The following is a 25,440-nucleotide window of genomic DNA, read 5'->3' on the forward strand; positions in this document are numbered from 1 at the left end:
CATGGTACTGTCCCTAGGTAGCATTAATAGTATAAAGGCCATACTTAGGCTTGTGAGAAAAAAAGGCATTTTCACAGGCTGAGAGACGTTAAGTAGAGATTTCAAATTTATTTGCCACTCATCGAATGCCTAGTATTACTCTACAGAAAACAGATGCGGGTGGCGGTGTCTCGTTTGTTTGTTACCGGAAGCCCTAACACAGTGGGCTTTCATCATCTCCTCCATGACACTGGGATGGTCTTGACTGACAGGCACATACAGCTTGAGCAGTGGCTGTCTTTGCATTTGCTGTCTCTTACCTCCTGTTTATAACTGATGTATGACATTCGTTGCACATGCCTGGCAAGCTGTGGCATGTGCCCAAGAATGAATTTGAATTCGGTGGCAAAGAGGAATGTGATGCAACAGAGGGAAAAAATGGGAAGGGGGTTTTTTATTTGCTAAGATATAAACTATTGTATATTCTATTATACTACTATTCTCTTCTCTTCTATTCTTGATTGACATCTAAAGATTTAAACTAAAACACAAATTAAAATAAAAATTTAATTATTGACATTTAAATTTTTAAAAAAATATACTTACTGCCTCCAACTACCTTTCTTCCAGGTAAAATTATATCGAAAGAGTAAATAGGCCAGCAAGAAAGGAGGTCATGAAACTCCACTGGCTCCTTTGTAGAGGGAAGGCTGGGGCGGGACAGCAGATGACCCCTACTAGTGGGAGTGGAGCTGTTAGAGATAGCAGAAGGGGAGATTTAGTCTGGGCTCTCTAAGAGTGTCCTAACTGTGAGACTGACCCATGCAAACTTTGGTGGAGCCTATGTCTGCTGGCACTGGGGTAGGATGTCCACACAGTCACCTTGGGGCCGGGGACTGTAGCACATATCTGGGCACCATCAACCAAATTCTCTGCCAGTGCCGAAAGTGGGAGGATCTTAATGGATCTGTCCAGGGGCCCTGGTGCACATGCCCCAATGAGGATGAGCAAGGAACAAATTGTACTTGTCTTGTGACCCCAATTAGATTTAAACACTGAGGCTGCATGATATAGTGAGAAAATCTTGACTTTTAGTCACCGAAGCTTAGGCTCAAATCCCACCCTGCCACTTACTTGGATTAAGTGTAGACCTTGGGACATTTGCTTAACCTTTCCAAATCTCCCTGCACTTGCTGTCCTAAGGACTGAATGCGGTGATTGATGTAAAATGCTTGGCACACAGTAGGTGGTGAGTTCACCTCAGTTCCTCCTCCCCTTCCTTCAGGACAGGAATTGTCAGAGCACTCTGTACCCTCTGGCTTCCGTCCAGGATCTGAAATATGCTGGGCACATAATTAATTTTTAGTAGTAACTTGATAAGTAAATCACAAACTGGGCTTCTGTGTACAGGCTATTCTTAAAGCTTCATATTTGTAAAAATCTGATGGACACTCTGCAAAATGGAAGTGCTGAAGACAAGCGCAGGATCGATGCCATCGACAGTCTAGACAAAGTCAGACTGGGGCTAGTGTCGAGTTGGATTATACCAGGAAAATGTGCTCTTCTCTAGGCCAAAGGCTAGGACGTTGGATGGAAAATGAACCCCTCAGACAGAGAGCTGACAGGTTTTCTGGGTAGACGCAGTGCAGGCCAGTCCAGGCTGGGCCTGAGCCATCAGCTGGGGCCAAGGCACTGTCCAGTCCTTGGGATCCCAACATTATCATGACATTAATCACCGATTTGTGCTTGGACAGGCAACTGGAAATGTTATGATGCACTGGCAGAGCTTGGGGACAGCGCTTGGGCAAGCCTGAAGCAGATTGCAAACTTTGGCCTCTGAGCAGAAAAATCGAACATCTCCCCAGGTTCCCCATGTTCTCAGGACTCTCTTTGCTGTTGGGGGTACGCTGGGGGGAGCTGGGTGGCAGCAAAGGAGCATGGATTTTAATAGACTCCCCGTCTTCCACACACAGGACGCTGTGCAGCCACGAAGGTAATAAGATACATCCATATATGCTGGTAGAGAAATCCGCCTTGGATCTACTGTCGAGAGAGAAAAGCAAATTGTGTGAAACGGCATGATCTCATTTTTTAAAATTAATATGCATCCACACACATCTATTTACTTATTTGGTTGTTAACAACTGTTAACAGTGGTTACTAATAGAGATTTGGGGGAGGGAGTGGCTTCTATTTTGTACACTTCAGTATCATTTGATTGCTTTTATAACAATGTGTATTACTTGCATAATTTTAAAATAAGATTTTACTTTAGTTTCCTAGAAAATAGTCACTGAACATGTAATAAGAAGCTTGGAATGATTCACATTTAGCTCAAATTTTAATGAGCATCTACTCCGGATACAGGATACGGTTCCTCCCCCATACAGATGAGCTGACAGATACGTGTGTAGTTCACTGTACTAGGATGCCTCCTGGCAAGGGCAGGGATAAATGCCATGATGCCAAGGGCTGTCACTGGTGGAGGGCTTACTATGTGCAGGTGCACTATAACTACTCTCTATTAAATCCTTAGGATTGACTCATTCAGTCATCAAATACTCCAGCACTTACGGTGTGTCACGCACATGCTAGGTGCCTGGTTCACATTCATGAAGAAATAGACACAGCACCTGCTCAGTGGCATCTCACAAATGAGAAATTTAGCAGTGAGGCGACTTTCTCAAGGTGACTCATCTAATAATGGAAGATGGGCAATTAATTTTGACCCTGGTGGTCTGGAAGTCCTCCCTGACGAAAGTGACATTTGACCCTCTTCTTAAAGAATGAATAGACCTGGAGAGACAGACAAGAGGGCACGCCAAGACAAAGGACCAAGTGGGCAGAGGTCGAAATGGAAATGCAGAGCAGATTCAGGGCAGAGTGGTGGTTCCAGAGCAACTCGAGGGCAGGGTGGACGGGGGAATGGAGAGAAACCAGCGGGACGATCTGCCGAGGTCAGATTGCATGGGGCACGAGTGCCTTATTAGCAGTTTGAATTTTATCCTGAAGGCCATAGGGAGATATGATTCTTCTGTTTGTTCGATTCCCTCGGGGGGTTGATGTGATCAGACAAGCTCTAGAGTGGGGAATAGTATGGCCTAGAGCAGTCAGCCTGGGTTCAGATCCCAGCCTGCCACGCAGGCTCTAGAATTTTGGGCAAGAGACTTTAACTTCTCTTCCTCTTAGTTTCTCCATCAGTCAAATGGTGATATAATAATATTGCTGGCATCAGAGAGATTGTAAGAATTCAATGTCCTAATATATGAGAGGGTCACACGAGTGTTGGGAGCGTAACGACAATAAATAAATGTCAGTCATTACTCTCGCTTCTCTGGTGTCTGTGCCAAGGATGGAGTCAGGTAAGATGGAAGGCAGGAGGCTACTGCAACTGTCCAAGATGAGATGAGGTCCTGAACTGTGAGGATGGAGAGAATGAAAGTATGGAAACAATGTGGGAAGGTGGAGAGGACAGGAACAGGTGAATGGCTAGCCAAGAGGGAGGGGCAGGGAGGAGCCCAAGATGATTTGGGTTCCTAGCAGAGGTGGCCAGAGGATGGCGTGGCTAGCAGAGCAGTGAGTGTGGTAGGGAAGGCACTAGGTTTGGACTGGGGCCATGTTTCAAGTGACTGGGAAACCCACATATTGACGTCCATCAGATACAATCAAGAACTTCATCTGATTAAAAAACAAAGACCCTTCTGTTTTACCCTCGGCATCTCTGAACCGTGAGCCCTGTGGTCTCAGGATACGTCTAAGGGAAAACAAGAGCGGGACTGCAGCCTGAGAGCCTGAGAGTGGATCCTGAGACGGTGTCTGCCTTTGGGTCCCTTCTGTCCACGCTGCCCACCAGGTGTACCCTGTTATTAAACAGTCAAGCCGCTCTGCATTAACTCTGTATCTTACAAATGGACCAGAGGCTTCGATCCAGTTTGTCCATCCGGTATAGGCCTTCCGCTGGAAATAACATGTTTCCAAAAAGAGCGTCAAAATTACTTTTTTAAAAAAATTAGCCACGTGCCTATCAAATCTCTTTAGAACTATTGAAAACAAAACCAAGTAAACAAGCCATTACAAATAAAAACGAAAAGTCAGAGGCCACGATAGCATACATGGAGAAGACAGGGACCTAAAAATGAGCAGGCCTGGGTTGGACAGTGCAGCCCAAGTGTGCACCACACTTCTCGTGAGCCTGTTTCCTCACATGGAACTCAGGGGTGAAGATTTATGACGATGCCCACCACAGGGGTTGTGACAGGGAAGTAATATCACAAAGCCACCTCGACGAATGTTAGGTCGTCCCCCCTCGCCAACAGTCAGAGGGTGAGACCAGTCCAGATGCAAAGTTATGTATTATTAGTTTCCAGCAATATGACTATGATTCACATTATTTTACTCCAAATTACCAACAATGTAGGCTGTGAGACCTATATTCTCTGTATTTACACCAAGACCCTGGGAAGAGCTACCCTTTGACAGAAATACACACCAGATGGGCAGAGCCTCCTCCTGGGCTCCGTACGGGAAGTTTTGAGGGTGACAGACTGCTCCAGAGCACGCAGGCTCAACTGGACATGGTATCGCCGTCTGCCTGCCAGGGACAGGGACAGTAAAGGAAGCACATCAGAAACACACGGTCATGCTTGATCAAAAAGGGGGAGAGAAACAGTAAAACAGCAGTTCTTTGATGACAGAAATCTCCTTTTATTTCATCGTCACAGAACTTTTTATTTTTTTAAGAAAAGAATTGCAGAGCTTCAATTCATTCCTCACTGGGGACCTAACTCCTGATAAGAAGAGCCTAGGCGATCTAAAAGGCACGGTTACCCTCTGTAGTTCACCGAGGTCCCAGCCCAGGACCCCAGGACAGAGGCCAGCATTCCTTCAGGGTACAACTCGTGTGATTACCACTTGGAAGAACTACACAGAATGGCTGAGGGTGCGCAGATTTCTCTCCTGTGGTGTATAAGAAGCCACGAGAAAGGCCAGAGCTCGGAGGTGCCTCACACAAACGGAGAGCACTGGGTCAGCGCAGAGAGATGGCAGAAGCAGACACCAGCTCAGAAGGGTCTTCAGCTGAGCCCTACAGGCAATGAGGTCCTCCAGCTGTCTTCCCAGAGCAGTCAAGGGAGTTGGAGGGTGGGAGCTGCATGAGTCACACCTGCATGTCTGCAGAGATCTGGGGGTCACTGCAGAGAGGTCTTCTGGGTAGAAGGCAGGGCAGGGAGAAACCCAAGCAGATAGGAGCTCGAGCTTTGCTGCTTCTCAGTACCTATCCACCTTCCACTGCAAGTGGACAGGCTCTGCGTCAGGCAGACCTGAGTTCAAATACTGCTTTGCCATCTTTCGCACATTACTTGCCCGAAGTTGTTTGAGCCTGTTTCCTTGTCTTTAAAGTGGGGAGGAATAGGCTGTTGTGAGGACTAAAGGACATGATGCATATAATCACATCAGCCATTACTGGGGCACTAGAGGTCGTTACTCTCTCTCTGAGCTCACACTTGGGAAGCTCTTCCCCTGCTAGGCCCAGGGGTCAGTGAGATGACAGACTTCCACTGAGAGGCACTACCAGAGAACAAACAGAGGGCACTTCCTCCTCCCCAACGGCGTCCCCTTGGGAGGTCAGTTTCTTTGAAAGGAGCTTTTACTTGGGGGCTTTCACAGGCTTTACTGTTCTGCTGCTTCAGTCAAGAAGCTCCCACTTGAATTTGACCATGTGATATTTTTTTTTTTCATTTGACCCCTTTCTGCCAAAGCACCTCCCTTCCTGTGACACCAAGACACTAACAAGGCAGCTACATTGCCCATGTCCATCCCAGGCTGCAGAGCCATGTCTGACTCCAGCCCCAACTCTGGACCCATGCTGCTTGGGTTAATGTGACAGTGGTTACCGGCAGGCTCTGAACCCAGGAACCCCAAAAGAGGACACGCAGATGAGATCAAAGTGACACTGTCTCCCTGGGCCCAGCCTCCTTGCATTTCCTTTTGCCTTATTTGTCTGGAGGAGCCAGGAGTGGGTAGACGGCAAACTCCAATGGTCTGCATGACTCATTTCCTTCTTGGAATCAAGAGCATGTGTTGGTGCGAGCGACGCCCATGAGGGGGGCACCAGATGCCCCGGGATGAAAAACAGCAAGTGGGGCCGCCTCCGAGCCATACAATGAAATGAATTTCAACAAACATTTATTGAGTGCCCAGTACATCAGTTCTTTGGGAATGAAAAGAGCAAGCGTAAGGGAAAGAAGAGCTATTATCCATTTATTATATACAATATTAAGGCACAAGTTTAAGCAGCAAAGAATAGGAAAATCTTTGGCTGACTAACAGTGTCGGTATTTGCTGTGGGGGACACACCACGTTCTTGGACTCCCCCCACTCTCTACGCAGACCCACCCGGCTGTGCAGCTCTGTACAACCCCCTTCAATACAGACCAGCAAGATGAAGATGCCAAAATGTTAGCCCCGAGTCCACGGGAGAGCACACAGCACGCTGCCACAAAGCACAACGACACACACAGGGCAGGCGCAGGGAGCGGTGACATGAGGGCTGTCCTAACTTTGGCTGAGGTGAGTGCAGGCGCCCGCCCTTGTTTCGCAGAATTCCACATATTCTGTACGTGCCTCGTTGAGAAGGAGGTTCCGCTGTTGTCCCTCCGCAGAAGGGAGAAACACCTTAATTCAAAGAGAACCACTGTGGATATAAATTTGCTTATATTTTGTTTTGTAATAAATACTTACAGGTATCTATAAGTGAACAGAATCCTAGGCAAAAGCACATGTAAACACACCACTGGGCATCAAAACTTCAGGATCTGATACAAGAAAATGCTGTATATGTACTTCATTATATTGAGAACAATATTTTAATTCTGTAAAGAAGCAAAGTTTCATGATAAACACCTCAGTCAGAGCATAACATGACAATAACATGCACTAAATATAACACGGCTTTACAAGGTACCTACTGGAGTTTTATACTAATGAATACGCACCTACATCTGTGTGTGCACAGAGATGTGAACACATACAAGGCATGGCAAGAGAACAGATTTTTAAAAACAAATTCACTAGAAGTTCCACGTACTAACGACGAATGTCCTCCTTCGAAGCAGCCTCTTCGAGAGGCTCTAGGTTTTCAAAGACTCATTCCAAGGAACATCTTAGGGTTCTTTTTTTTTTTTTAAGCTAAAATGGTGTGACTTACTTTAATCACGTGTCTTTACTTATCCAACTGAGTCAATGACTTGGGTTACTTCCAAATTTAATTCCATCCTCAAAGGATGAAGATTTCTCATCTCTAAGAATAATCAAAGGAAACTACTAGACCCCAAAGGCCATTCCAACAGAGGCATTTGCAAAATGTTTCTATTTGGGTAGCACTTCAGTGATCAGTACAGTCTCTCAAAGGGTTACCTTTTAAGGAAGATGGGGTGAGATGAAACACTTAGATCTTCTGGATATTAAGAAAGGAAACTTGACACACAGCCTTATAGTCACACCTCACATATATGCACATACATAGACACACGTCTTTATATACCATTAAATTACTAAATGAGAGAAGGATATATTACTTAAAAGGAGGAGAAAAAAAATCGCCCATTAGTTCCAGAAGAAATCCACTTACGGAAATGCTGACCTTTACATGCTCCCAGCTGATCAGCTTCCGGTAACTTCTTAATTACTCTGCCCATCTCTCAAGGAGCCACACATCAGAGGCAAACCCATTAAACAATCCTCACATCGAATGAAGACATTTTAAACGCAGAGATTAATTAACAAGAAAAAAGAAAAGAAACCCAACATTTATAAATCATATGCCATGGCCGCTTCAGGTTTGGGGACGTGAAGAAGCCAACTGTGGGCTGGATGTTCTCTGGTACCTAAGGCCATTACCATTTAAGGACATTCACGGGCTCCTGCTTACCAAGACCGTTGTCCTTTGCTTAGGAGGCAAGGTCATTCGGAGCACAGACACACACTCCACTGGCGCCAATGCAGACAGGTAGCGGGACTTTGGTTTTGGAAAACACACCTCTTTGCCCAGCATAGCTCCCCGTGTGTAAGTGTGAGCTCTCTGCCTCGAAGCCTTTTAAACCCCTAATCTATTCTTCACTCCTCCTGGGAACCCAGGAGTGACATCTGTCTTCATGTCAGTCTCTAGACTCAGAAGCTGCTGGACAAGGAGAACTTCTCATTCCACCAACACGGAGCATAAAGGTGCTTCAGCCACTGCATCATGAGGATACAGGTGGCTGAGGGCAAACCCAGGAGAGAACAAACAGGACCAGCTGCTCTGCAGGGGGCATCCTGACAGCCTCTTCCCTGAACAACAGAACCAATGAATTCCCTGTTTCAAGTTCAGAACTCTTTTGGAGCAACTATCTCGATATCCAACCTGAGCCCTGCGCAGTCAAATTCTCACGAGCTCCAATGAGCAAGCCCGGCAGGACTGAAGGAAAAAGGCCCATCACTCTCTGCCCTCCAACCAGAGCCCTGGATGGGACGTGGCAGCCCTGTCCAGTGTTCCACCCTGCTGGAACAGGGTGGACTCAATGCCATCACTGGCTACCAATCTCTGGGAAGCAGAAGAAAGGCTGAGAAAAGAAAATGCTAAGGAAAGGTTCTGTATCTGCTCTGAAATTAGTTGCCAGAATCCAGCAATACTACCTAGTCTATATAATAAACCCTGGACAGCATGCAGAAGCTGCCAGATGACACATTCTAAGAGGAAGCAGAATTACTCTGGCACGTCTTCACACAAAGCTACAGCCTTTACCCTTCGCACTGAGATAGGACCTGCAAGTTCCATAATTAAGACACCATTGGGACATTCTGCAGAAGTCCAGGCCTCTGGACAATGTGCAAGTATTTCTTTAAATGGATTTTGTAGCCCTGCTTATTATAGAACACAGAGATCTCCATCTATGCCTGGTGTTTATGAACAAATCTAGGAATTCTGGGCTGTAGTCCTAATTCTTAGTTCCCAAGACTGGGGCAGCTGTGTGCGCACATGCGTGTGCACACACATCGGAGATGGGGATAGAGCAGGCCAAGGCGTGACACCAAGAGACAGTTGTTATTCCTGTGTCGGAGGCAGTCCAGCCTGTGATGAAGGCCCAGCTCGTCTTCAAACCCGTGGTTCAGATCCCAGCTTCTCCTGGCTGCAAGGCTTTGGGAGGGGACTTAACCTCCCTGAGCCTGTTTCCTCCTGTGAAATAAGGATGATAAACTTGCCCCTGCTCCTAGGTGGCTTGAGGACTCTTATTAAAAGGTACTTTCTACAGTGCTCACATACAGTCAGCACTGAAAAATGAGCTAGAATTATCTTTCTGAAAATTAAACGAGATAATACATTGTAAACCACTCAGAACGCACACTGGGTGCTCAGCCTTGGCCATCCCTCTCTCCTACATATAAGCAAGGCTTTAAAAAGCTATGAAGATGTAAAGTGTCAGGGGCCCTGGCTTGGCAGGAAATGTCCCATAAAGAAGACTTTTTAAAGCTGTAGATCCCTTTTCTTATGGAAGAGTCATAGCAGGTTAGAAGAAAAAAGATTGACAAAGACCACAGCACAACTGAAACATGGTGATGCCTGTGCTTGCATTCTGACGCTATGCCTGGCAATTCAGGGGACCGATGAGTGTGTGCCAGCCTGTTGCTGGAGTGTGCCAGCGAGGTATGCTGAAGACGAGGTCTGGGCAAAACCAGACTGTGGTTCTCTCTCACCCAATTCTAGGGAAGGCAGCCCAAGTTTGGGGTGGCCCAGATGTAAGCAGGGGGAAGGGCAGGCGGCAGGTGGGGTGCTGGCAGAGGTGACTTGCTCTCTTATCTCTAGACACTTTCTTGTCTTCCTGGTACATCCTCAGCAGGGGTCAGATGTCCTTGAGAGCTGGCTGCCATCTATTGACTCTCATCACCCCCATAAAAAGTGATGGGAACAGAGATTGGGATGAGACCCTCCACCCCATCCACACCAGCATCCATATCAACCCTTTCCTCACTAATGGAACCTCTGTGCTCTCCCCCACACCCTAGGGCATTCAGCGGGCTCCTTGGCCCCTGGAGCTGCTTCAGTTTCCCAGGCTGCACAATGCTCAGTGACGCTTAACCTGGGACTGAAAGGTGACAAGCATGAAGCACAAAGCTCAGTGCCCACCGCAGAGCAGAGCCCAGAAGAGTCAGTTCCTGCTTACTGTCAGGCTGGACAGCTCTGAGGCCCCTCTGGGCAAAGCCATTGGTTTCCTCCCTCCCCTTCTCTAGCTGACATCTCTGCCATCCTTCTGTCTCCTCAAGCTGGGGAGGCTATAACTCCACCCAACTTAAACTCCAAAGACCAACGTCAAATAAACTACCTAAGCAAGATTTCCTGAGCAGTGTTGTCTTCAGGGTTTCATTTGGGTGGGACCTGAAAGTCTCAGACCTAGAACTTCCCACCCCCACCCCACATTTAAGCACAAAGAAAGTGACCTGGAATGACATGCATCCAGTTGGCCTGGAGGGAGAAAAACATCAGGGCCCTGTAAGAACATCTGATGGCCTGGTCAGCTTCTCCTCTTTTCTGATCCAGCACATCCTAGATTTATAAAGAAAGCCGTGTCTCAGGAGTTAGACGTGAACTGTCACACACAGGGATAAAGGGACCCACTCCTCGCTCACTCCGGGCTCTTTAACATGGTATTTCCATCTTACTTTGAACAACTTGCCCCAAACTGAAACCTACAAAAACCTGACCACACTGTATATAAACTGGCCTGTAAGGTCACAGAGCAAGCTCATGACAGAGGAAAACCGAGGAAAACCGATGTGTTAACACACGAGCTGACAGTCACGGGAACCTACGTGCTCGTCAGCAGCGAGGGATGGGAAGGGTGAGGAATGTGCTTCAGAGCCACAAACACTAGAAAGTGTACAAGGTGCCTGGTGAGGTTCTGGATGCCATCATGCCAAGTGTCATTCGTTTCCTGGAGTGCAGTCCTGAAGGTCTGACCCCAACGGAGAAACGGTGGAAATACCAAGCTCCGTGCATGAGAGGAAAAAGCCAGGGCTATCATCTTAATGCAAGGTGTCACACTGACCATGGACCTTCTGCCTTGTCAAAGTCAGAACAGAATTAATAGCTGCAGCCCAACTACTTGAAGGTGGAAGAATCAGCCAGGAAGCCAGCCTATGGTTTTGTCCCACTGGTCACTATTAAACACAGCAGGAATGGTGACAGTTCAGATACTGCTCCAATAAATCCCAGACCTACCCTGCCATATCTTAATTAAAAAGGGGGGAAAAAAATGAAGGAAAAAAAGAGTAAAGAAAATGAAGCAGAGACAGAAATGAAGTCAGAGAAGTTAAGGAGGATGAGCGCCAAGATCAAAATGCCCCCATCCTGTTTAGAAAATACTGCTGAGTCCACAGAAGCTAAGAAGTCCCCAAATCTCCTGAAAACCCAAACCAAGCAGGTAACTAGATGAGGACCACGTTTTAAATTGCCTGTTGCCCCTGGTCATTTCTTCTCAGACCTTCACAGGACACCCCATGGATGGCACAGGATATTACATTATGCCCGGATGGGCTCTCCAAGATTCTAGGAGGTTCTGCTTAAACAAAAGATACTAAGAGGCAAGGGGAATAGGAGTATTCCAAAGAAGATCCACGTTCAGGTTTATCTGGTTTATAATCAGAGAATGGGTGTACACGGACCCTCCCCATGAGATACATTTTCTGTACAATGAAAAATTCCATTTCCTATTTCTTCTTTGTTCCAAACCTACATGCATCGTCTCTCTTCCACCATATGCAATAAAAATCCATAACCTTCTCTTCATCTTCACTCATGTAGGTCTCCTGTTTTTTCTTTTTAAACATATATAAAAAGTGTTCTTATTAATCTGAAATCTTTATCAGTTCAAATCATCCTTGATTTTCCAACCACAACCTTCTTGATCTTTCTTCTCTCTCTTTGACATGTTCCTCATTTGTCCATGTCCCGTCACGAAATTCAACAGGGATGCCAGCATTAAATGAGAACTTCCATCATCTCCCCGTCGGGGAACTCAGGCTTGTGGAGCAAGCTGCTGACTCGGCCTTTGTGGTCAGGTGACTTCCCGTGGCCAGAAGAATTCTCTGCCAAACAGAAGGGTAACATTGGCAGCCTGTTCCTCAAGAGGGGCACGGGTCTTATCGGCTCTCTCTAAAATAAAACTATGTCAAGTACCACCACTGACCATTTGTATATGTAGGGAAGGCCACATATCCCGGCCCTTGGTGGAGCCAGGTACTTTACTTCCCCTGCCTTCCTTGGAAAGGTTCATTCCAGAAATTAAATCTCTAAAAAAAAAAAAAAAAAAAAAAACAAAAAACAAAAAACCCCAACAATGCTGTATACTTGTCTATTTTTATAGGATGTAAATAAAGAGCCCCTTTGGCGAAAATTGTTAACTTAGGCCCCCACCTCCTCAGAAGAACTCCTGAAGAGGGTCGTGCCCATGACTAAGGCTCACTCCCTGACAAAGTCAAGTGCCCTCTTCCCCTGGATGCTTCTGGGCTCATTGAAAGCTCGCCCCTCCCACACTGACTGACCTCTACAATTGTTTTAAAGTGACTCATCAGTGTTGGTCTGAGTGCCATGCCAGAAGTTCCCCTCCTCTGCCTTCTCCTTTGGTCAGGAGGTGCTCCAGACCCCAAACCCTTGCTGAGCAGGCACCTTGAAGGCCCCATCTATGTACTTCATGCCTCTGATGCACCTGGTGCCAGCTCTGCAACATTCCTCGGAGTACCTATTTCCGCTCCTTCTGGGGACGGGCCTGGTAAAAAGCATACATTCACAGGCACGCTCCAGTTGTGTATTCCTTTAAATGGTAATGAATTAGGCGTATCTACACATGTTTTATTCCCATAAGAGCCCATGTGGCCTAAGTGCATTAGGGTAATCATAATCATTTAAAAAACCCAAGATACCATAAAGTGAGAGCTGATTAGGGCTCCTGATCCCTCCCCTGCTCGACACCAGGCTTCCTCTCTCAGGCCAGAGAGCCCTACAGTTACCCCACAATGTAAAAGGAGGTAGGAACCTCTTACCCAGCTTCTCTGCAGTCCCCTTGGCGGCTGGGTGTTTCAGGACCGGGCTGTTAGAAGGGGTTGCGCTCAGCCTCCCGCGGTTGGGCAGGGAGGCCATGTTGGGCCAGAAGAGTTCAGTGCTCTTGTCCGTCTGGGTGCTGCTGTCCTTGCTGCCCGTCTTCGCGTGGGCGCTGCTGGTCCCTGTCGAGGACAATGCTGCGGCAGGTGGGGTGGGCAGCACGGGGGTGGAAGCGTGTTCATGGTGTTCCTTCCCCAGCAGCAGCCCTGAGGGCAGAAAAACAGCTTTCTCAATGCCATTCTTTAAAACAAAACAAACAAAACCCCCTGGTCTTAAAGATCTTTCCCTTCTTGACTGAAGATCATTTAATTCGTTCATTGATTCATTCATTCACCAAATACTTTCCTAAGCACTTATTATGTGCCTGATAAAACGACAAGCACTGAAGAAATTAAAAAAAGACCTAGTCCCCTCCTTTATTTTTTGAGGGGAGGAAGAGTTTTCAAGTAAATTGGTTACAATATAATATGATAAATAGTAGGATAAAATTATTCTCAGGGTGGTAAGAGGTGCCCAATAGCCAGTGTCAAGGGGTGGGGGCATTTCTGCTAGGCTTTCTAGAGTTGAAGCTTGCTTTACCTAACATGGCCTGGGAGGGCTGGCCCTGAGCATGGCTGTGTGCTCATGAAAAACTAGATGCTTCCCAGGTCCCAGACATGGTCCCATGGGCCTACTGTGCTTCTGAATGGCCCACAATTCTACCCCGCATTGGTACTGGAGAGTCTCCTGCAGGCCCAGGCTCAAAAACAAGCACACTTCCAGGTCAGATGCCCATGAGTTGTGCATCTTCTCAAAAGAGATCCCTGCAGTCAAGAACCCTGGCCTCAAGGAGCAGGAAACTAGCTGGATTCCTCCACTCCACCTCGAGCAGACAGGCTGTTGGAAGGGAGGGCGTGCTGGCTAGGGAAAGGGAGGCATGATGGACAGTGCTGCCCCTTTTCCTCAATGTCTTCCTGCAGAGCTGGACAGGAGAGCAACTTTTTAAATTTTTAATAGTGAAATATGGCACAAGATCAGAAAAGTGCCAGCACCCCAGAAAACAAGCCTATAGAAAATGTGGTCAGCACAATCAACTATTCGTGTTCATGTATGTATACTCAACTAGTCAGCAATTCATAAAGTACCCTTACCAGGGCTGCAAGGTGCCCATTAATAACTCAACACAGAGCAATTCAGTTTGTCCACGGCAGTGCTTCTCAAATGTAATGTGCCTATCAGTTACTTAGTTAAAATGGAGATTCGATTAAGTGGGCAGGGCCTGAGATGCTGCTTCTCTAACAAGCTCCCAGAGGATGCCCATGCTGTTGGTCCACGGACCACTTTGAGTAGCCAGGGTCTTCGGCTAGATGCTTCACACACATCATCTCACTCTATATTTCACAACAGTCCTATGAGACAGGTTCTGTTGTTATCCTCTGTTTTACAGAAAAGCAAAAGGAAGCTCAGAGAAATTAACATCTCATAGTTAAAAAGCGGCAGAAATGGGATTTGAACCCAGACGTGCCTAATTTTAAGTCCAATCTGTGTTCTTCCCATTCAATCAGCTGCCTGTCAAAACTCTGCAGCCTGACAAGGATGTTCTTGTGAAACTAAATCACTAGCCAATCATCTCACCTGGGAGCCCCTGAGCCACGAGGAAGGTATACACTGTCACCTCTACTTCCTCAGAGCCCATCAGGCAAGAGACTAACTATGGAAACATTTTGGGAACCACGCAGTGGCCCGTGAATGTGTGTCTGCCTGGCCCCTCAGAGAGTCCCTCTCTGTTTCTGTGACATGTGGATGACAATTATAATGACAACGTGCAGAACACAGCATTTCTTCCTGCAGACCAGGTCCTCAGGCTCCCAGGCCTGGCGTAGATGTGCCAAACGCTAGAGGATACCGGCATAGACCCCAGAGAAAAGCCTGCCTGGCTGGATGTCATGGATGAGCCTGAGCACATTTCAGACTTCTTTAATCAGGCCTGAGTGTTGCCTCCCAGGCTCTCTAACTGGGGCGGTGAGTTAAGTGTCCTTGGGAGGGTCTTTGATGATCCCAGCTGCTGTCCACACACGTCCCCTTTGAAGTCCATTTCCTTGGAGGGCAGGGGCTGCTGAAGCAACCCGTGGAGGAACTTCAAACAGGGATTCTGGCTGGGCCCCTTTGATCCCCTCCACTCAGGTTCATGCTGGAAGCTCTCATCCCATTTGGCACAAAGCGGCCAGGCTCCTCTGGGGTTCTGTGCTGACAAAAACTGGCTCTCGGCTCCACAGATAAACAAAACACACGCTGACCGGGGAAGTGCATCAAAGGAGGGCCAGACTCCTGGAGCTGCCAGAGTGCAGGGAAAGAGAGTGGAGGACGTGTGTCTGGGAGTGCTGCCTACTCCCTCTCCAGACTCGGCTAGCCCCATCAACCGGCTGGCCCTCGCCCCAGGAAGCCCATTCGTGGCGAAGACCACATCCGTGGAATCCTCCTCAAAATTCTGCCTGTGCAAAAATAATACGAGAACCACCACCACCAACCTCTCATGCTCAAGAGTACTTCTTCCAAAGTGCTTTCTCCCCGTTATCTCATTTTGCCCTCACCGTGGCCCCATGTGATAACAGGGCAGACACTACCCTGCTTTTCTAGGCACAGAAGCAGAGGTGGAGCAGTCTTATAACTGGTCTGGGACAGAGCCGAGTTCTGAGGCCTGACTGGGCTTTTCGCATCAGAACATTTTATGTTGTAGAGGGTCATTCGACTTCTAACAATAAATGATAATTCTGTGGTTCAGTCCATGGCTAATAGCTACTCTGGTGGTCTAGCCTTTGCTCCCACACATCTCATTTAACTTCCACAACCAAAGTATGATTGATTACCCTTCCCATTTCACAGAGACTTGGAGATATTCAGTGACATTTCTGTGTCCCATGAGTGGCAGAGCCAGATACCTCAAAAGCGTCAGGACCCTTTCCACCAGATGACATTGCCTCTTAACGTCTGTGTAGCTCTCGCCTTCCCGACTCTGACCTTGAAGGAGGTGCGGGGCTCACCTATGCTCCCCTTCCAGGTCCTCTCTTCCTTCTTCTCCTCGGCTAACTGGCTGCTGGTGAGAGAGGTCTGGCGGGAGTGTGTGCCGGTGGCCGCAGCAATGGACGGGACGGAGCGGGCGGGCCGCAGGCTCGAGGAGTCTGTCTTCCCGGCATCTTTACGGGACCGCTGCTGGAGGACCTTGATCATGGCATCCTTCTCTATGATTTTGGCGTGGAGGTTCTTAATGCTGCGTAACAAACGAAATAAAACAATCATAACCAGGAGCCATCTGGCTAGCAAACTTGAAACGTTTCTCTCAGGCTGCCCCAGGCACTTGATTTATAATTCAGGATGAAGAGTTAAGTGTAGTTAAGTCTTCAACGTTTCCAATCTGCCAATTGTGTAAGATGGATCTTTTGTAGTAAATCAAAAGGGTGGACCTTCTCTGGCCTCTGAGGACTTCCTGGGAACCTGAGGACATATAGTTGTGGCCTCCCAGCAAGGACCCCTGGATCATGGCGTGCTCAGCTCAGAGGGTCTAGGATCCCCGGCTGGCTGTGGGGGCCGGAGAGCAGCAGGAAGCACAGCAACTCTGAAGCCTCACACAGGGCGAGCTTTCCACTAAAATCAATTTCCCCATTTTGTGTGAAAAAAAAATTAAAAGATGCTTTTCTGGGAGAGGATAATTTTTCTCCCTGATAGCCAAAAATGAGAATCTCAAAACACTTGAGTTCTTTCCACAACTTGGACAATAACTTGCTGAGCCTATCGGCTGTTCAGAACAGAAAGGGTCTGGAGTGTGAGCACGAACGTTGGTCACTGGGGCCTTGAGGTGAGTGAATAGAGTGGAGCCTGGCCTCACAGCCACACACACGGCTGTCCCTTACGTGTACTCCATGTCCTGACACCTCCTGGTGGCCTGCACCACCTCCTCCTCCTCCTGCCAGATGTGGGCCTCCAGCGAGCTCTCGCCGTAGCTGCCATTCCTCGAGTGGTTGATGATCGTGGTGTCCCTGGCAACAGAGGACACACCAGAGAATGATGCAAATGCTCATGGGAGGCATCCGAGGGCACCGAACTAAAAATACCTCCCCATATACTCCTTCGGCCACTTTTCCTCTAAGTTTTGGCCCATTCTCTCTCTTGACTTGATAGAATTAAGACCATCTAAAGGAAACAAAATACAATCCAAAATAACAATTCCCTGCCCCTTCTACTGACGACATTGTATATCAAGCTCTGTGGCATGCTATGAACATGGATACAGTATACCTACTGACGTAAGGATACTATTATCACATGTTAGCGTCTCTATGTCTCTATACTTGGACTGATACCTACTTATCCTTTCTGCTTTTTTCATTCAGAGCTAAGGTTTTGTTTCTATTTCTTACCTGCATAGTAGCTATTTCAGTATTTTACAGTAAAATGGAGACTTAGTAAATACTTGACACCAGCTCTCTTGAACAGAGAGGCTCAAGCTGAAATATCCTTCACTTCTTGTTTTAGGGGTCCCTGCAGAGGATTTAGGCCCACTCAGTGTGACAGCCAAACTGGGTAGCAGGACAGAGAGATGAAGACACACACCATGTCCTTGCAGTCCAGTCCAGGGGGCAGAGTGAGGGAAAGACAGACAGAGGGAGCTGGAAGCATGTCTGACTGAAAACAACTGGTCAAAGAAAACTATTTCTGCCACCGGCTTTCGCCATTCAATCAGTCCTAATTAATGATGATTGGTACAAATAAGATAACTGCGCCATCCAAGTGACTTAAGTATATCTTAAACTGAAAAGCGCAATGTCTCTGATCAGTGGGCACTAAATTAATAGGAAATAATCTGGCCAAATAGTCTGCATCTCTTTAGCTTCATATTCCAATGCTATAATCATATTTAAAATCTTACAGCTCTTTTCTAGAACACTAGAAAAAATGAGCCTCTTCTTTCATCTCTTTTAACAACAGCTACCAATGAACAAGCATTTCCTTCCTGCTGGGGACTGGGTAAAGCACGTTATACATAGTATCTCATTTAGTTCTCACAGAAACTTGTGCAGTAGGTATTATTATTGTCATTTTGCAGATGAACAAATGGGTTAGGTGACTCTGCAAGAACACCCAGTTAGTTAAGGTGGAAACAGATTCAAATCCGGATATCTATGACTCCAACGTCCATGTCCCTAACCACCACTCTACGCTTCCGAAGTTTCCTGTGTTTTTATGAAGGCCTTGGCAAAGATGCACATAGATAAAATAAACCAACAAAGTAGTCACACGAGAGAATGCGGCCTACGTGCAGATTATGGCTGAAAATAAATAATACAGCCAAATAATGTAAAAAACAAGCAAAATGCTTTAAACATGATGACAAAACTATAAATTCACCCTATGGTGTACAAAAATCATTAATTCAGGAATTAGTGGCTGGAGAAACATTTTCAACAGATTTACTTTTGGAGAATTCACTCAGAGCCATAAACAAATTTAAAAATCCACGTTTACACTGCCAAGTAAAGACAGCAGGCACAATTAGATAAAAACAACTTAGGAGGTAAACACACAAGACTCTAAAAAAAATATTACATTGCTTTGAAACGTGCACAAAGTTTCAAAACCATAAAAAAAGGCCCAACCTCTTAAAATTCTGATCAATGGTGCCAAAGTGAACCGAGATGGCAAAATCAGTTGGTATAAAAAAATAATTTTCTATTTGAAAATCATTGCTTATAAATGTGAAGTGCACAGCAGTGGCTGAAAAGACACAAAACTAATGGCCAGAAATAATCACTTTTACCAATTCATATAAAGCCATTTAGCATCTAGACAAGAGCTCAGAATTTTGACCTTTCTCAAAAAATTCTTCATTTTCCTTTTCTCTCTTTCTGTCAACAGAAAAGCAATCCTGAAATTACAGAGGTTTTCTTTGAAAAGAACATTAAAATTGGAGCTAAAAATCTGATTTTTCTCAAGACTATGGGAAGGAGTGATCAGTAAGGGGGAGGGTAGTTTCCCACAGAATTATTAGATGCTTAATAAATACACGATGAAGTAAAGAAGGGTGAGGGGCGGGGAAGAGTAGTGGAAAGGGCCTCGTTCCTTCCATCCAACCATCCGTCCGTCCATCCAGGACTCCAAACAGGGCAGAGAACAACGGCGCTGGGGAAATCTCACGGGACTATTTTGAGGGCAACAGACATTTCCCCTTGCATGAAGGATGACGCATGAGGCTGGGCTGTCTGGTTCTACTTAGGTCCCCACCGTCCCACTCCTGTGCCCACCACAGGGACTTATGCTTCAGACCTGTTTATTCTCCCTACTTCTGATTTTACATTCCAGATCCATTTGTTCTCTCAGGGCCCTGGATCCCAAACATGCATCCAATCTGATAAATCAATAAGAGCTGAGACAATGACACACAAAGGTCCCCATGTCATGCTTCCAAAGTAATGTGTTCACACTGCCTCTGGGACTTTAGTGTCCTCAGCTAGTGGAATAGGGTCTGGCTCCCTCCTTGTAACAGGCCAAAAGTTACATTTTCCATTTCAGAAAACAGGTAATATTTGAACGAAGTAAGTGACACTCAGAAAGGCTTTCGCAGACTCACACGCCTGTAGTTGGCGATAGCGGGAGAAGCCTTAAATATTGGCACCCTGCCTCCCTATGCACTGTTCTCTCCATTAAAAATCAGGAGAAAGACAATTCCCAGGGCATCACTGACAGCTATGCATTAGACCAAATCTGGCAAAGAAGGCCAAATCCCTCTGTAATTTTATGATAGTTTGTTCTCTTCCTTACCAAAAAAAAAAAAAAAAAAAAAAAGCTGAAAATAAAAATATTTCAATTATGTAAGAAATGTTTCTAAGAGCTTCACTGCTCTCACCCATAGAGCGCAAGGACTGAACTGGAGGCTGCGACTTCCTCCGGCCCTCACATCATGACGCTGGCGCTTCACCACACAGTGCACGTCTCAAATGTCTATTCCCACTCCCGAGGGCTCGCTCACATGGACTACTGTGGGTGGCACTAAAAAATCATCTCACACGAGTCTGCAGGTCTCTCTAGGTGTGAGTGTGCTGCGGCACCCAGTGGAGGCATCTTCCTGCATGGGTGGCACTGCTCTCTCTCCAAGTTTCTGGAAGGAACATGTGGGCATACTGCTAGCAGTTCTGCGCTGGACTAATGAACATGAGAGCCCATCAACGACTTATAAAGTATGCTCCTGCCACCCCCCACCAACAGGCCCTCTCTTCCTCTTTCAAGGAAACATGGGATTGATAAGATTGGGGTGCATCTTTAGTGTTTATTTATCTCGCTTGGTTCAGGTCTTACTATCTCAAATGGTACGACAATAGTCCTTACTCCGTCCAATTTTATAGATGCTCCTTTGAAATTTGAGGATCTCCAAATACACTGACCCTAAATTTTAGTGAATTCCAAACAACTCTGAATTAAATGCCCAATATAACTTATGGGCAAAAAGCAAAATCGGTGGGGGGTGGAGTGGGGGAGGCAGCGAGAGACCTGACTGGTAGAATGCACCACCACGCAATTCAGTGCAGCAGTCATGTGTGCAGGCGAGCTCTGGCAGTCAAGGGGAACCACCTACTTTCTCAGACAAGAGCATAGCTTCACAGAATTATTTTGGAAATGACTGAGCATTTTGAGTTAATTTTTAAAGGAAGAATAGACTGTGCGCCTACAAAAGAGAAAGAAAGCAACAGAGGTAATAACTGACAACAGCAGAAAACAATTTTAAGCCAAGCAAAATCAGGCTTTAAGTCAGACAAATCTCACTTGGACATGTGGTCCCATCACTTGCTACCGGTGTGATTTGGAATAAACCACTGCACCTTACTAAGCCTCATTTCTTCAGCTGCAAAATGAGGATAATAATAGTTCTGCCTCTCAGGGCTGTTATGAAGATTAAATCTCCTTGTCTGGCCCATGACACATACCCACTGTTGAAAAGGAGCATAAAATAAACTTTCACAACGTCATTCTTGAAGACCACACATATTCCTCTGTGCAGATGTACTTTACATTACTGGACGGATCCCCACCGTTGGACTCTCTGCTGGTCTCACCTCTCGGCTGCGGCAGTGGCTGCGGCATTCATGGCAAAGTGTCGGATGGTGCTTTCCTCCAGATACTTCTGCTCCCACTTGGTCATGTCGGCCTCCAGGGCTAGGATGCGCTCCTCTTTCTCCCGTACAAGTTCCATGAGGGCTGGGGCACTGTATTCTGGCATGCTGGCTGGTGAGCCGTTTCCATGTTTCTGGAGAAGCAGAAGGAATAACAGCTTGACGCTGAAACGGGGCTATGAAGTAAACCACATAAACCATGTCTGCGTTGTTCCCCACATGGAGAACACCTGGTTCACCAAGATCCTCAGCACATCCACACACATTATCATCACGTGCTTGCTCCCTGCGCAGGATGGGTGACCAAACTCAGTGCATCCTAACGCCATGCTACCAAATTCCTCTGTCTCGCTTAATTCTCATGGAACTCCATGAAACAGACATTATCATCCCAATTTTGCAGATGAGAAAACTAAGCTTCTGAGAGGTTAAATGAACTGTTCAATGTCTCTAAGCTCATCAGTAGTAGGGTAAGGATTCCAACATGAATCTGTCTGGTCATACAGCTCTGCATGATAAGAAGTGGCTTGTCCAATGTCCTGCAGTTAATTTAAAGCAAAAGCAACAACAGGAACTAAGTCTTAGGCACTTCCTCCAGCCTCCAAGGAAGTGATTCCAGTTGTTTGTTTCACTTGAGTCTGGGAGGTATCATGTAAAGGCCAAGGCAGTGGGAGCGAGATGCCCTAACAGGGATGCTCTCCCGGCCGCTATGCTCTCATCTGGGAAACAGAGAAATTAATACCTGCCCTGCTTAGAAGCCTGAGAATCAAATAAGATAATACGTAGGAAAGCATTTGAAGGGCTAAACAAGGTAAAGTGCTACCAGAAATCCTCTCATGCAAGTCAAGCTCATTTCTCAGCCCTGTCTTTTCATCTGTGTCTGTAAGATAGGAAAAATCGGTTATGTTAACTGAACTGCTTAGAAACTGAGGATATGCACATGAAAAAAATTTTTTTTTTTCCTTTGAACTCAGGTATACTATATCCTCTAAACAGCATGATTGGAGGATGATAGGGTTTTGAGGAGGTTCTGGCTTCAGGGGAGAATGATTTCATCCCAGCTATTCTACATCCTGGGACACTCATTCTCCTCATGTTTTCCCAATGATCACAAATTTTAAATGCAGAGCTGGCTGCAAGGTAGGAGGTACCTGAATGCTTTACCTTGAACCACAAAAATTACCTAGAGCAACAGCTGGGCATCTCAGCTGCCCTGATGGAATCAAATCCTATCCCCCCCAAAATCAAATGGGCCCGTGGGCTTTTGTAAACCATATGTCTCTATTCAACTGTTTAAAGCTACAAATTCAAATTATTCTAGGTGTTGCCAGTCACCAACATTTAAACAAGAATAAAGTGGAAGGCATGAACTTGTCCTCATCAACCTATACAGGAAGTCACTGACCACCCCTGCCCTCTCTGCCCAGGCACCCGGCCTCAGGCAGGAGGACAAATAAACCAGTCCATCCAGATGAGAAGCTCCCCTGTTCTCAGAAACTTTCCAAGAAAAAGATTTCACAGCCTCACTAAACTGTGATCTATGCTGGTTAGTTTCTACCTAAATCCTTATTTTGCCATCTCGACAGGCTAATTTTTGCAGAATCTTCTTGACCTCACATGAGATCATGACAACTTTTCATAGAGCACCTAATTCAGGTCATTAAGTTATTAAATAAATGCATGACTTTCAACATTCAAACATACATGGTCTAACAGATAAGTATGCTGGTTAGAAAAACAGACTGAGGGTCAGGCAGGCCTGCTTCTGCTGTCCATACAAGCTGGCCAACGAATATTTACTGAGCACATACCATGTGCTGGGGAGAAACCACGGGGAACAATACAGATAAAATCCTCGCCCTAAATATGTTTACCCAAGAGGGATGTCCTAATTAGCTAATGACCTTGGGCTGACCGCCCTGTGTCTGTCTCATTTTCCTCTTCAAGAAGATCCCTCCTTCTTTCTTCTACCCCACAGGAGAACTATGGAGGTAAGATGTGAAAATTATTTTGAGGAAAGATAAAATTGTGAGTTCTTAAAAATGTTAATTTCCTTCTCTCTTACTTTTATTTCTCTTTCGCATCTCCCAGCTTCTAATGAGACTTAAGTCCTTCAGCTCCCAAGGTAGAGGAAGATTATTTATACTGACAAGAACATGTTCACTGGAAGGTGTTGTTCTTTCTTGCTAGTCCTTGTGTCCTGAACTATCTCCAACCACCTCCTTCTCAATCGGCCACATTTCTGTCACTTTTTCAGTGGAATAGAAAAGTTGGAGTAAGGGAGGAATTTGGGGGAAGGTCCCAAGGATGCCTTAAGCCTTTAAATGACTCTGAAGGTAATGATGATAATAAGAACAGCAATGATAGTTATTCTTCCTTAACCAATTGCTAAGTGCCAGGCACTATGTACTAAGAACTTTGTGCAGATTTTCTTATCTGTAATTACAAGTACAAGGTAAGTATAATTTATCAACCCCAATTTAGAGACAAGGAAGTTGAGGCTCAGAAAGCTGGCTTACCCAAGTTCACTTTTCTAGTAGGAAGAGCAAGCAGGATTCGACTCCAGTTCCATGCCACTCTGCTCACCTCCAGTCTACCCACTTTCTGGAAGGTTCCAGGGCACCTCGCGGGAATAACTGGGGGTCACTTGGGGGCTCTGTGCTGTTAAGGATGAGAGTGGAGAAGTTCGGCTGTGTCCTGGCACCAGTCTAAGGGCAGAACCCTTGTGTGGGGTGTTGATTTAGTAAGTACTCTAAGCTACTCTCTCAATGGTCCCTGTGGAATAACTCCCTGTGGGAAGTGGTTTTGTTGAGGAAGTGGGGGAGATGACCAGGAGCTTTGTTATAGTTTGACCTCAGCATACTTTCTAAAGGGATAAGATAAATGCCTTGGTGACACAGGGATGAGGAACAGGGTGAGGTCTGGGCTGGCCACGTCCGGGGCAGGTAAGAGCACGAGCTGCAGAAGAGTGAATGAGGAGGAAGCCGATCAGAGAGACCCCCGGATACCTTTCCCAGAAAGGCTGAGTTTCTCAGGTGACCCCATGCTCTAGAGTGGACTAGAGTGGACTCGTCAGGCCTGCTGAGGGCCAGTAGGGCTGTGCTCACCACACTAGTCCACAAGCTCCAGGCAGGAGTTTGGCCACACTTTACAGTAACTACCACATACAACTAGTTAGAATCTCAAGGTTTTTAGGTGGATTTATTTGTAATAAAATTTTTACCTTTTCTGGTTATAGAATAATGTATGCTCACTGGTAAAATGATAGAATAAAGAGGTATTAAAGGAAAGATTTAAAAAATAATATTCATTTTTAATGAGTAGGCAGAAGCAACAAGGAAATTTCTAAGTGTCTTTCATATCATAGGAGACAGATGAACACACTCATTAAAAAAAAACATAACTATAATATTACTTCTAAAGAGATGCCGAATTAAACAAAATTCTGTTTAAAGACTGTCTCCCTTCTCTTTGGTCTCATGCTAGTCATAAACAGCTGGGGATCTGTTATTAGCCCCCCAAACCAAATCCAAAATGTAAGCTGGGTAATTTCCTTGGAGAGCCTCAATTCTGAAGCTCCTGTCTCTCCAGGTACGCTTGCATCTGCCGGCAGCCTTTATGCGCAGCAGGAACGTCCGTCCTTATTGGTCTGAGGAAATAATGGGCGTGTGTGTGCCCGGGTCTGAGTGTGCATGCTGTGAATGGTCTTCTGTGGCAGTAGTGATGGTTTTCAAATTAATAATAACTTCACATTCCTTCCTGATAAACAACGAGGATAACGGAGTGGAGTCTGCTTTCATAGCTCCCCAAATAGAAGGTCCAAGGTTAAGTAATCTAACTATAAGGTGTGGGTGACACACTGACTGGAAATAAACATTCTTTTTTGCCCTAAGTATTGAGGTGTGCCCATTTTGTCAGCCAAGGGTTCGTAAGTATCCACTGGGGTGCCAGCGTGGTACCAGGCACCAGAGAAGCCTGCCCTCCCATTGGGGAGGTTAAGATCACAAAAACTGCACAACGGAGAACAGCTGAGGGGTGGACCACAAGTACCAGGGAATGTACAAATGTCCAGAGACAGACTCACCCTTCCTTACGAGGCACTGACTCAGCCAAGATGGAGGGAGGCCGGGTAGGTTTCTTAATTTTCTGGGCAATCTCACTAACACCTCCTTCTCCAGCCAAGTACACATACCA

At 46.2% G+C, this 25,440-nt stretch overlaps 1 protein-coding gene across 1 annotated transcript in view; it reads right to left on the minus strand.

The window, feature by feature from the left end:
- Positions 1 to 6,145: 6,145 nt before the first annotated feature.
- AMOTL1 (angiomotin like 1) overlaps positions 6,146 to 25,440 on the minus strand; it is a 95,604-nt gene continuing 76,309 nt past the window's right edge. The window contains exons 9-13 of the mRNA XM_023520261.1: positions 21,190 to 21,380; positions 16,996 to 17,121; positions 16,129 to 16,355; positions 13,051 to 13,314; positions 6,146 to 12,096 (exon numbers count right to left, since the gene is read on the minus strand). Coding sequence (XP_023376029.1) covers positions 11,990 to 12,096; positions 13,051 to 13,314; positions 16,129 to 16,355; positions 16,996 to 17,121; positions 21,190 to 21,380 — 915 coding nt within the window. The 3' untranslated portion in view covers positions 6,146 to 11,989. The remainder of the gene's footprint in view (positions 12,097 to 13,050; positions 13,315 to 16,128; positions 16,356 to 16,995; positions 17,122 to 21,189; positions 21,381 to 25,440) is intronic.

This window comes from Pteropus vampyrus, unplaced genomic scaffold, assembly GCF_000151845.1.
Source record: "Pteropus vampyrus isolate Shadow unplaced genomic scaffold, Pvam_2.0 Scaffold254, whole genome shotgun sequence".
In the NCBI taxonomy this organism is placed as follows: Eukaryota; Metazoa; Chordata; class Mammalia; order Chiroptera; family Pteropodidae; genus Pteropus; species Pteropus vampyrus.